The 13814-nt window shown below is 35.2% G+C and overlaps 1 protein-coding gene across 2 annotated transcripts in view; it reads right to left on the bottom strand.

Moving 5' to 3' along the window:
* CUL3 (cullin 3) overlaps positions 1-13814 on the bottom strand; it is a gene marked incomplete at its 5' end in the record, with an annotated part of 97768 nt that overhangs the window by 21866 nt on the left and 62088 nt on the right. For both annotated transcript variants that reach the window (XM_079710411.1, XM_079710412.1), the window contains 7 exons: positions 140-236; positions 831-955; positions 5261-5368; positions 6217-6387; positions 7811-7987; positions 8724-8869; positions 12739-12967. In XM_079710411.1, the coding sequence (XP_079566537.1) occupies positions 140-236; positions 831-955; positions 5261-5368; positions 6217-6387; positions 7811-7987; positions 8724-8869; positions 12739-12967 (1053 nt within the window). The remainder of the gene's footprint in view (positions 1-139; positions 237-830; positions 956-5260; positions 5369-6216; positions 6388-7810; positions 7988-8723; positions 8870-12738; positions 12968-13814) is intronic.

Genomic DNA, 13814 nt, shown 5'->3' with positions numbered 1-13814 from the left:
AGTTTCCCTCTTTTTAATATTTGAAACAGGTAAGGAAATAAAAGAAATAATTTATCCAAGTCAACAAAAATCACAAATCACTTCCGTAGACTAATTTTAAGTTACTTAATAAAAATACCTTCAAACTATTAATATTTACCTTTTTAACTGGTCCATAAAAGGTGGCATTGAGATCTGCAGAACCCATATGATGTTGGAGTGTGAGCTGTCGACCACTGTGTTTGGCTAAGTAAAACCTTCAGCAAATCAAACCAGGTTTTTGAGAATCATGTAATTTATATATTTGAAATTATAAACTACCAACCCTTAACAAACATATATGTAAGGGAGACTTCAAAAGCTAAACAAAACCTTAGGAATCAAGTTCCGTTCCAATTTTTTTTTACAGAAAAGAAGCCCTAAATAAGGGGTGGGGGTGGCTGGGTGGGAAACAGACCTAAGAAACTTAGCTAGATATTAAGTGATAAAGGTAGTACACTAAGTACTTTCTACCAGTACATTTATTTGCCCCTGGCTGCTGCTCAGCCACCGCTGTTTATATGACCACCTTTCTCCATAGGGAACCCAATAAGCAAGTCACCCCAAGCTAGTATCAGACATCAACAATACAAAATATACTCCTAACCATGCACTAATGCTGAAGAAAGCACACTGATATTCCTCTGAAAAGTTTATGCAATTCATCCTTACATATTAAATGCATAAAGGATAATGTGGGATTTAAAAAATGGAGTATATTCCCCTTCAATTGGGGACACTACTGAATGCTCAAATTTATCTAAATTCTGGACAATCTGTACTTAGAAATATAAAATTTGATCTACATTTACCTTCTGAATATCTCAAAAGCATGTCTTGGTGCTGGTGGGATGTTGCACTTTGGTGTGGCTGACTGAGTGGGCCAATAACCTGTTGTGAGCACCCGAACTGTGAGATCAACACCACCTAAAGATACCTGTGGAAAAGAGAAGAAAATGTTCCCCCCTAATTAGTTAGGATGTGTTATCTGTTCCATACAGACACTGTGTTAGAGTTATCAAAGTAGTTATCTCCATATCCAACATCCAGCAAATAAAACATATCTTCTTAAAAGTTACACTCATCCAATGTTTTCCTAATTTTAACTATCCTGGCACATTTGTAATTATTGCTTAAGATGCTGAATTTACAATACTGATCAAAGTTCCTAGCATATGAACAAAGTCTTACTGGTGTCATTGAAAAGTACAGAGTTTTTGGCCCTCAAGATTTTTTTCAGATAAAATGTCAAGGGGCCATTATCAGTATCATTTTAGGGAAAATTCTAGAATAATACCTTTCATCTCAGCTTTTAAACATTTTTACCATCTTAACACAGCAACAACACATTTCTAATATCCCAGTCACATTTCAACTATACTGACCAAAACCTCCAAGTTTTCACATGTAGCTCACATTCTAACAACCTCTGCATAGGACACTAGATCCAGTTCTACACAGCAGATGCTCTATAAGCATTTGCATAATGTTTGACTACCTCTACAAAATATATGCTAGCATTACCATCACAATTAGATATTTCTTCTTTTTAAATAAATTACAATTTTAAGAAAACAAAAATAAAACACATCAACAGAAATTCTAAAGGGGGAAATATTATCTTTATTTTTAATATTCACAGCTTGTTTTAAACCATTATTCAATTTTTATGTAACCTGGATGATTTAGTGATAGAAATTCTTTAAAGAGAAAAATGAGTTTATGAATATCAAGAAGAATATTCCACACTCAGATTTCTTCATAAATATCTAATAAATGATTTACTCTATTTTAAAGAAATTGAATCCAGAAATCTTACATGACACATAGGAGAGATGATCACAGCAGACTCTTACTTAGATGATGAATGGAGAAGGGGCTGAGAACTCTTTGTACACTTGTAATTGGGAAGGGGGTCACAACTTGGTTCAATCCACCCAAGACAATGAAGTCTTTCATCTCTTTTCCCATATCTCCACAAGTCTTGCTCCTTAATCTTCAAGTCTTTCCTCAAAATGTCATTTTTTAAAGGAGGCCTTCCTCGACCACTCTTCCTTGCTACAGATTTCCTCTATATCTCCTATCACCAGCTAAGGTGCTATGTAATTACTTATCTTGTTGATCATCTGTCTCCCAGATTGGAAAGTAAGCTCCAACATGGCAGGGATTTTTGTCTATTCTCTGCTGTATAACCAGTGCCTAGAACAACGCTTGGCACAGAAACAATGAGTTATTTGTTAAATTAAAAAAAAGAAAAAGAGGGCTTCCCTGGTGGCACAGTGGTTAAGAATCCGCCTGCCAATGCAGGGGGCATGGGTTCGAGCCCTGGGCCGGGAAGATCCCACATGCTGCGGACCAACTAAGTCCGTGCGCCACAACTACTGAGCCTGCGCTCTAGAGCCTGTGCTCCGCAACAAGAGAAGCCACCGCAATGAGAAGCCTGCGCACTGCAACGAAGAGTAGCCCCTGGCTCACCACAACTAGAGAAAGCCCGCGCACAGCAACAAAGACCCAATACAGCCAAAAATAAATAAATAAAATAAATAAATTTATTTTTTAAAAAAAGGAAAAAGAAAAAGAACCTCAAGGAACTATTACTCTAATGGTTTGGACCTTTTCTTTCTAGCTCTCTTAGTAATATATATATATATTTTTTTTGTGGTACGCAGGCCTCTCACTGTTGTGGCCTCCCCCGTTGCGGAGCACAGGCTCCGGACGCGCAGGCTCAGCGGCCATGGCTCACGGGCCCAGCTGCTCCGCGGCATGTGGGATCTTCCCAGACTGGGGCACGAACCTGTGTCCCCTGCATTGGCAGGCGGACTCTCAACCACTACACCACCAGGGAAGCCCCTCTTAGTAATATTTTTAAGCCATTCAGCTTATTTTCCAAGATAGCACATGACAGGGACAAGTACACAGAAACAGAGGTACCAGAAATGTCTGTCTGGATGTGGTATGATTTGCTGATATAAATAAACAGAAATATGATAGCAAGGTGGTTTTCCTGTTCCTATCCCCATTAAAAAAGTAAAACACAGGAAAAAATGCACAAACACTTAAATTTCCCTCAGCATAATAAATATGACTTATCTAAATATAATATACCACAAGTATTTAGCATTTTAAGAAAAGTACTTGTTAATATGACTTCTGAAAGGAAACAGAAGAGTCATTCTCTTGGTATATTTAAACAGGCCAAGAACCTTTAAGAAAGTTACAGAGAATTATCTGAGGATTGATGATGTTTTAAAAGGGTTCCAAGATTTCAGCAAGTTCAAGATTTGTTTTGATTCCTCTGTCACTTTTCATCAAATCTTTCTAATGAAGATTAAGGCTTAGGAGACATAAATGCTTAAGATCCTTAGTTTAAACAATTACAAAATAGGCAATAATTGCATGCAAATAATGGCCTTACAAAGTGAAAGCTGCAACCAGATTAGCAGATATATAACTCTGAGCATCTTGATAAGTACTCTACTTACTGGGTTAACAAATTATGAAACAAATATTCCACCATAAAGTGCAGGTTATATCTGAATCATCAAAATGAAAGAATACAAAGTGCACAAACTTCATAACAACAGAAAATAACAAAAGCAAACAATCTGATAAAATGATCATGTTGAACCATCATTCCCTCTTTTTTAAATGAAATAAGTGCAACAGAGTGGTCGAGAGTCAATAAAGGCCGTAATTTTCTTATCAAAAGGCCTTCAACTACCACAGATAAGGTAGTTAGCTAAAAAAATAGTAAGGGTTCTGGACCCATCCAGGAACATTCCTTTACATGGTTTCAATACAGCATTTATTCAGACCAGGTTATCTCCTTATAGCTCTTAATATGTGTAACACTAGTGGAAGAAAAACAAAACAAAAAATGTACCATATGAAAATATGATTTTATCAATGCATTAGACAGAATGAAGCACAAATCCATGAACAATCTAAGAGAGAAAAACATCTATCACATTATTCAGCCCCTGCCCACTCAAATTTCTATTTATCACAGAGTCTATCTTTCCTGCTCTCAGCCTTTCTCCACTGTAAACACCCGAGGCAAATCACACAACTATTTATAACAAAGAGGAAACTGAAGTCCCTCTGAGTCAGAATGTCTTAATATATATAAATTTTTGTTTTGTTTGTGATGAGACCTATGGGACCAGTAGAGGTGATGATCTTATATTTAAATATCAAAGAAAAGACCTCCAATTTTTTTTTTAATGGTTGTGACATGTCTTAATTATGAAGTAGTACACGGTCAGTTGAGAGAGAAAACATTAAAGAAAAAATGTGGAGTTCTCTAAACTTAAAGTTACAGTTGAAAAACAGTTTAAAAAAAGAAGAGAGAAGGGAAAATTCTGAACTTCATTAAACCCCACTGAATCTTCACAAAACCCCACTGGACTCCAAGGCCCTATACGTTGCAGCTTACTGCCTTCTGGGAATCACAATACAAAACCACATTTATAACACACTAGCATCAGTGTTTTTATACTCAGTTCACCCTCCACCGACCCTGAGGATGTCAGGCCCATTTATCCTGACATTTCAGATGAATAAGAATACTGACGTACAGGAAAATCAGGTAACAATTCTAAGATAGCACCATCCTGGGGTAAAGTAAAAGGAAGAGCATTAAAACCCAGTAAGCTTGCCTAAGCCTGGTATTCTTTCCCTAACCTAAAAATGGTTATAACAGCAGAATCACTATTTATTAAATTTTTAGTATATTCCTTCAAGTGGGGAAGACAAACTAAGTTTTATAAGAAAAAATATTTTAAGATTAATAGTTAGAAAAAGAGGTTATATGGGAGAAATAATTTTTAAAGCACTCACAGGCAATACGTATGTTGTCACTAATGGCATTTAAAGAAATGACATGGGGTGGGGGGATGGATAAAGTGAGAGATTGAGATTGACATATACACACTACTGTATATAAAATAGATAACTAATAAGAATCTGCTGCATAGCACAGGGAACTCTACTCAGTACTCTGTAATGGCCTATATGGGAAAAGAATCTAAAAAAAAAAGAGTGGATATACGGTATGTACAACTGATTCACTTTGCTGTACACCTGAAACTAATATAACATTGTAAATCAACTAGACTCCAATAAAAGTTTAAAAAAAAATAAATAACATCAGCAATTCAGTATCTGATTGGATGAAAATGCCCACTACAAAAGACTTCACATAAACACATTTATATAAGTAGAAATTAATGAAGAATCTTACCCCAGTGGCCTGTAGATGTTGCCTGAACTCATCCATAGTTGTGTTTGAGATGCTCATATCCCTGAACATTCCTTCCAGTTTTGATGTGAATTGACATCCACATTCAGTCTGTAGAGGAAAAACAAATATATACAAATAAATTATGGATTTTACTATTAGAAAATGTACAAAGAAACTCTTCCATGTTACTGTCATCCTTCCTAAATCTTTCCAACAGTTGTTCTATGTCTGTGGATACCAACTTCAGTGTGATTAAGATTAATCCAGGGGGCTTCCCTGGTGGCGCAGTGGTTGAGAGTCCGCCTGCCGATGCAGGGGACGCGGGTTCGTGCCCCGGTCCGGGAAGATCCCACATGCCGCGGAGCGGCTGGGCCCGTGAGCCATGGCCGCTGAGCCTGCGCGTCTGGAGCCTGTGCTCGGCAACGGGAGAGGCCACAACAGTGAGAGGCCCGTGTACCTCAAAAAAAAAAAAAAAAAAAAAAAAAAAAAAAAAAAAAAAAAGATTAATCCAGGAATTTTATTTTAAAATACAAATTCCCAGACTCTCTCTGAGATTCCCATAAACCTCACTGAAGGTACTGCTCAGAACTCTTATGTTTTCAGCAAGAAACACCCATATCAGGCGATATGGGTACAAGTAGTCTGTGGACCACACTTTGTGAAACAAAACTGTATGGTGATATTCCCTTTATTGTTTCCCTTGTACTAATCCTCCCCCAGATCTCCATGAATGAATGTATCTGCCACACCAAGAGAAATTCCAGCACACTGTGAATGTCCCAGAACTTGAACAAATCTAAGTACAGCCTGCTCAAAAAAAAAAAATCTAGTTTTATTAATTTATAGAAATAAGTATTTTAAATCAATTAAGTACTGCCCAGTCACATGTTGCTGGTGCTCAATTATGTGATAATCGTTAGTTACGTGCACTCTATTCCATCTTAAATACACCTTACCTTTAACTTAGAAATCATATTTTTTTCAGAGTCATCAGAAACACTTTTATTTGTGAGAAGTCTCCTTGCCAAGTGTTGTTTATAGTAACGTTCAAATACATCTTTTTCTTGCATAAACCTAAAAAGGACCATTGCCTTATCCAATATTGTTTCTACTTCTTGTTCTGTTAGCTGCAAACCATTGAAAAGACAATTTAACAATTACACAATTTTAGTTCTACAAAAACAGCATCACAGTTCATCAATAGTTTAAAAACACTGTTTGATAACAAACATAAACATCTGGTTGAGATATGTCAGAAGGAGGGATCTAGTGAGAGGAAGTGCCTCCTACTTTATCTAGTAGCAGACTCTTAAATCCTCATCTAGTGCAGCATTAATCAGGGGCTGGAATGGAGTTCCACTCCCCAGTGGGCTACCTCTGAAAGGGAGGCATGAAGTGATACATGGCTGGATTAAAGGATGACTGAGAACAGAAGAAATGAAATTTTAATCACATAAAAGAATTTTACCATGCCCTTGCATAGTATCTAGGCAGAAACTTACATGGCCAAAAGACAGGTATTTTTATATATGCTCATTCAAAATCTAAATTGTGCAACCAGAACGGTAATAATTTGTTATAATTCCAAAAGTAAAAAGGCCTCTTGCCCCTAATCTTTTAAATAAGGGCAAGGTGATACTGTGGCAGGTTGCATTAAGTTTATATTAAAAACTATGGGGCTTCCCTGGTAGCACAGTGGTTGGGAGTCCACCTGCCGATGCGGGGGACATGGGTTCGTGCCCCGGTCCGGGAGGATCCCACATGCCGAGGAGCGGCTGGGCCCGGGAGCCATGGCCGCTGAGCCCGCGCATCCGGAGCCTGTGCTCCACAGCGGGAGAGGCCACAACAGTGAGAAGCCCGAGTACAGAAAAAAAAAAAAAAAAAAAAAAAACTATGGTAGACTACTCAGCTGTGTATTTTCTATTTGGTGCCCTTAGTAATTTTCCTCTTATTTGTTTCTTTGTTATAGCTACCTATTTGTTGCTTTGCCCTTCTGTCTCACAAATCCCAAGACGAAGTCAAGAAGACCAATTTACTTGTGATCACAATCTGCTTATTTTGATTTTCTGTGCTGTAGTGAGCTTCCAAGATCCCAGATATATTATAAAGGCTTGAAACTGAGCTTCCATATATGCTTTCAAACTATTTTCTGATACCTATTCTAGTCTGTGCCTTCAAATTTTTGGCACTCAAGTATTGTTTGATACATAACCCCCAGAACCAGGTGACAGCAAGCAACATTCTATGTGCCACATGGATAGCGGTTTTCTAGTTCCTTATTATCTCTATAGCATATCTAACCCTCACAATCTCAAGTCTATGGATGTGTAGTTGTTTTTGATGCCCGTTACATTCAATGAAATGTCAAAGTACTTTTGACCATTTCAAATACTTGAAACAATCCTTTCAAATATCACAGTGCACGTTTAAGCACAGCAAAGGAGGACTGTTTAATTGTATATCTACAAAATTCCCTTATTTTATATTTTATTTCCTAATTTTATATCTACAAATAAAACTTAAGATATTTTCAAATGCATTAATACTTACCCCTTTGACTCCCTTTTTCAGCTTATCATCAATAAATAATGAGAGGTATTCAGGGGACCTGGAGTTGAGGTTGAGAAAATACTCAAAGTCACCCGCAATAGTTTGTTTAAAGAGCCGGTCGTTATTAAACGATTCCTGGAGGAAGCGATCAAACCTACTCTTCAGATCCAATAAGCCCTTCCAAATAAAAACAAAGAAACTTAGGATACATTATAATAACTTTTCTATAAACAATACATGTGTAACTACACATGTTTAACTCTGCTGGTAATAAATGTACGCATTCAGTGTTAAACTTACAGATTCTATATTGCTATTTTCAAGCCTGTATCTGAGCCTGTTAAAAATGTCAGTGGAGAGAGAGTACTCTACCTTCCATTTATGTATTATTCTATTAAAGATGAACCAAAGATTCTCCTCACTTTTTCTCCCCACCTTCCTCTATCTTGACTGAATGGGTGAGCCTGAGAGAAAATTAGCTTTAAAAATACATAGAGAAAGCTTATTAAAATATGAAAAACTTGAGTGCATAATGTATTTGTTGTACTGCTTGAAAGCAAAATATCTTGAACCAAAAAGTCACTAAAACACAGTTATTTTTTCTTGAACACACTAAGGTAGTATATGAACACTAAAGATACAAAAAAGTAGAAAGAACTTTCATTTTTGAGACTATTTAAATAAAGACTTCTTCATCAGACAAGCTAATAAATGAAAAGAAGTGGCTGAGTTTGTATCCCTGATATAAATGTACATGCTTTCCAAAATTCTAAAATATTTAGGATAATTACATATTAATTTACCATTGGAAGAATTAAGTCAGAAATACATACTACATAGCTTTGTAAAAGTGAACTTTTTAGCACTTGTCAAAATTACTTTATGATAAAGAGAATCTTCTGTATTTACTTACCTGGATATAGTCAACAGGATTCTTTCCTTCTCCTTCCTCAGAAACAAGGGCTTTGCCTTGTTCCCTCAAGTAGGAACTCATACACTCACACATCGTTTTCAAACCATTTGGCACACGACTAAATAACTTGTACATGCAAGCAAGGTCTGCAATCAGAACGAACACACAAATTGGCTACATTAAAAATTAAGAAAATAAATTTGAATCTCTGTTCATGCTGATTTGCGATACTTAAAGAAGCTTATTTCTCCATTATGATCATTTGCTGACCACATGAAAAACTATTAAAAAAAAAAAAAAAAACCCAGGAAAACAGGGGAAAAAAAGCTAGTTAATGGTTATTATTGCAATTTACAAGATACGTCTTACAGATGAGATACTTTAAAAGCATCAGTAACATGTCATAGCAAATTTTAGTTTACATGGAAGAGATGTCCAAACAGCATAATAGTCACAAAAAATGAAAACTGAAGTTTTGAGTTCCTACATAATTTAGCCTATATAATTCTAATCTAGAATCTAGTTAATACTGCAAAACAACTATCAAAAGGATAACTTTAACTGTGGTATAATTGGCAGTTAATGTAATAAGGAAGAAATTTAAAAACCAATTAAAGTCTTACAAATAATTTTTAAGTATATCTATCTCAAAAGTTCAAATGACAACCATGACAACAAAATAAAATTGAACAAAATAAAATTAAATATACTAGGATTTATTTCATTATACATCATGGTAAAATTCATGTGAAATTTACAGCATAAATTCCTATTATTTAATATTTTCCTCAGAGCAATTCCTAATATTTCCCAGGTGTTGACCTAAGCCAATATGTATATTTTAAAAATTGGTTTATCTCACTACATCGTTTTTATTTAGAAGGAAAACTCTGGACTCTACTTTTTACAAGATTAAAATGTGGAGTTAAAATACTGCTTTTCCATACGTCTAATTTATCTATGAAATAAGAATTTACTGGGAGGCTATAGTGTCAAAACTTTACAATGATAATAAAAAGGCTTTATGATTGAGAACTTTTAAATATGGAGTTAGTACAGCAGTTTCTAGATCAGTGGCTGGAAAACTGTTTTCTGTAAAGCACCAGAGAGTAAATATTTTAAACTTGTGGACCATATGGTCTCATTTACAACTACTCGATTTTGCCACTGTAGCCATAAAGAAGCTGCAGATAATACATAAATGAATGGGCATGACTGTGTTCCAATAAAACTTGATTTATGGACACTGAGATCTAAAATTTATATAATTTTCATGTGTAATGAAATATTACTCTTTTGATTTTTTTTTTTTTCAAACAAACTGATAGTGGGCCAGATTTGGCAGACAGGCTATAATTTGCCCACCCTGGTCTACATTTATAAGAGCAACTTAGATCTTAAAACTGAAGTTGTATGTATTTTAAAGATACCTGGACACAAGTTTTACAAAAAGGGCTTCAAAATTTGTTTCAATGACTTTCAAAAGCAAATTTCATTAAAAAGTGCTTTCATCAATAATGTATGTCCCAAATAATCTACACACAGCAAATCTTACAGTTTCTCACATTTGTTATAAATTACAACCAAGTTTCCCATGTTAAAAACAAACACAATAATTTATGAACATATATACTACAGTAAACTTGGCATATCAAATAGTTCCCAACTTTGTCTACTTTGTTCCTATGTTGTTACAGTTTTGCTTAGTCACATGTATATTTAACAGTATGTAAATTAATACAATTTCATTATATGTAATTCACTGTATATAAATGTATGGCTTAGTGGAGAATGTGAAAGAGAAAATGAAAAATATGCATCATTCAAAAATTAGATATCATTATTTCTATATACACTTCATGAAACAATAAAATGATACCATTCAAACTTAATTTCATAATGTTATCTGCATTTAATTATCAATCCAACTCATCCTCCATTCATGGTGGGAAAAAACTTTTTCACTTTCTGATTTATGAGATATTTGGCTTCATAATGGTGAAGCTGTGTCTCTGACATATTCTTGACATACTGCTCACAAGCAGGGCCTAGCATAATTAAAGATATTCTGCAATTAGGTTTCTAGTGGAAAGCCACAACTACTGAGCCTGTGCTCTAGAGCCCGCGGGTCAAAACTACTGAGCCCGCGAGCCTAGAGCCCGGGCTCCGCAACAAGAGAAGCCACCGCAATGAGAAGCCCGCGCACCGCAATGAAGAGTAGCCCCCACTCACCACGACGAGAGAAAGCCTGCGCACAGCAACGAAGACCCAATGCAGACAAAAATAAATAAATTTGTTTTTTAAAAAAAAGGATAGATTCTCATTTTAAGTAAAGGAAAATGCTTTTCATAAAGTCCTATCTGCCAGGGATCATGATCAGGGTCATCAAACTATAGCCCATGGACCAACTACAGCCCATGGACTAACTACAGCCCGCTGCTTGTTTTTGTATACCTCACAAACTAAGAATGGTTTTCACATTTTTAAATGTTTGAAAAATAAAAATCAAAGTTTTACAGGAACACAGTCAAGTTTAATTCGTTTGTGTTATTTTCTATGCTTACTTTCTATGTTATTTTCTATGCTTACTTATTACAGCAGAGATGAGTACCTTACTGTCTGGTCCAAACAACTAAACAACTAAAATATTTATTATCTGGCCTTTTACAAAAAAAGCTTGCCAATCCCTGACAGACCATAGGCATCCAGGAGCAGCTTATTTTAGAAAACATGATAAACACCTTTAAAAATCATTTTTGTTTTGCTTTTTGCTTTTATAAAAAAAGGTTTACCAGAAGGGTCTTTTAAAAAGTAACTTTCTCTAGTTTAATAAAAACAACAAATTTACATACAACTTTTTAGGAACTTAGCACATATATAGAAATATAACCATTTGAAAACACAAGGCAAAGATTCCACTAGAGAAAGAATGGAACACCCTCTCTGCCTACCATCTTTGTTTTCCCTTCTCTTACATCCTCCTCTCTTTTAAATTATTAACTTAAAAAATTTTTTTTTCCATTCCCTACCTATGTCATGACCCAACAGGCAATATGTATTTATTTTATAAGAAATACATGGCTAAAATATTGCTAAGACTTCATCTAAGAGCACCAAATTTGTTTATTTTTTAATACCATATCAGTGACTGATCCAGTCATAGTTTTAAAGAAAACCTTCAGAAATTAAGGAGGAGGACAACATGACTATTCTTTACAATTTCTCCTAGAGTACTTGTTACAAAATAACATTTTAGGGAAATCAGGTAAATAGCCAAGAGGAGTAAATGTTACAGTTATCTCCAACATGTTTACTTTTAAGCAATTCTCCTTTCTCCTCTTTCATTCTATAACAAGATATCCAATCTACTAATTTATCTAAATATGTCAACATGGAGACACATATTTTTGCATTTTTGGTACCCTTACCACAACTAACTCCCAAAGAAATGCTTACAAAAATTTTAAGATTGGAACTTCAGATTATAAAAGAATCACAAAAACTACAGGAGAGTGTGTGGGAAAGAAGAGTCTAAACACCCTGATATAGAAATATAAAGTACAGGAATAGGTGAGGAGATCATTGACCTTATAAATAATATTAATCATCTTTTTTTTAAGCTCTTTTATTTTCTCCTCTACTCTATTTTTTTTCCCCCTTTGGTGCGCCATGTGGCTTGTGGGATCTTAGTTCTCCAACCAGGGATTGAACCTGTGCCCTCTGCAGTAGAAGCACGGGGTCTTAACCACTGGACCGCCAGGGAAGTCCCTAAACTTACCTTTTGGAAAAACAAAAAGTGAGGAGACTTAAGATGAAAGAAGAAAAAAAGCCACTTGATTCACTAGGAATATCTAAAATCCTCATTAATATGTGTAAAGTAACAACAGTGATAAATTAATGACAAACACCACAACTTCTTGAACACTGACATTCATAAACTACAATAGGAAAAAAAAATACTGAGAACCTGGAAGAACTATAAGAATTTAATTATTTTTCAACTGCTAACACTTACCTTCTGTCTTTCCGTTTTTCAACATATGTACTAGCCCCGAATTCTCCATTTCTACTATAGTTTTCATGTGCTTGGAAATGAGTTCCCTCTCAACCACCTTTACAATTGGCTCTTCAGTTGATTTGTCAAGGCAGTGCATCACTCGTTCTATTTCTTCATTAATTCTAGCTTCTACTTTCTTTATATATACTGAAGCACTGTTTTCTGCTAAAAATTTCTGGCTTTCCATCTGCAAATAAGAAGCATGATTTTTTTTTTTTTTTTTTAAAAACACAGAAGCAAAATGTGCTTCTGCTTTTAACTGGGTTTCTACAGTTTCTCATAAACCAAACTAAATATCCCAAGCACTATTAACATTTTATATACTGTCTTATTATATATATATATATATATTCATATAGTCCGAATTATACCCTTTAAAGCATTACTTACATAAGAATTAATTAATACATTATCCTTAAGCAGCGTTTTTCAGACTTTGCCAGTGTATTCCAAATAGCAGAAAAAGTAAGCACACGCCAGTGAAGATCAAAAGTATAGAATGAAGCATCTGACCCCAAGTGAGAGTGGGAAATTCTTCTTTGATTTGTTTTATTGTAAAATTATGCCTAAAAAGATTCATCATGTTTATCATACAGTTTTGCTGGCATACTGGTAGTTACTAAAGTCCTCCTGCCACCCCACTCCCGCTCTCAAAGGAATATATATAAAGTTTGAGAAATAGAGCTTTTGAGTAACTATTAATCTTGTCTTCTAACACCAGCCTTAGAGAAATTCCAGTAAATTTTAAATGTTGGCTCAATTGACTTCAATCTCATAGTAAAATTAACAAATATATCTAAGAATTACATAATAGACGATGTAGTAATATAAATTATGTACAAAATTTAATAACATTTCCCATTCTCTTAATAAAAAGTAGCTTATACCAAATGTACAATGGATGGCTAGTGGGAAGCTGCCGCATAGCACAGGGAGCTCAGCTCGATGCTCTGTGACCACCTAGAGGGGTGGGAGGCAGGCTCAAGAGGGAGGGGATATGGGGATATATGTATACGTATAGCTGATTCACTGTG

Source organism: Hyperoodon ampullatus (assembly GCF_949752795.1).
Source record: "Hyperoodon ampullatus genome assembly, chromosome: 8".
NCBI lineage: Eukaryota > Metazoa > Chordata > Mammalia > Artiodactyla > Ziphiidae > Hyperoodon > Hyperoodon ampullatus.
The sequence above is the reverse complement of the archived record's forward strand: the minus strand, read 5'-3'. Positions and strand labels throughout refer to the sequence as shown.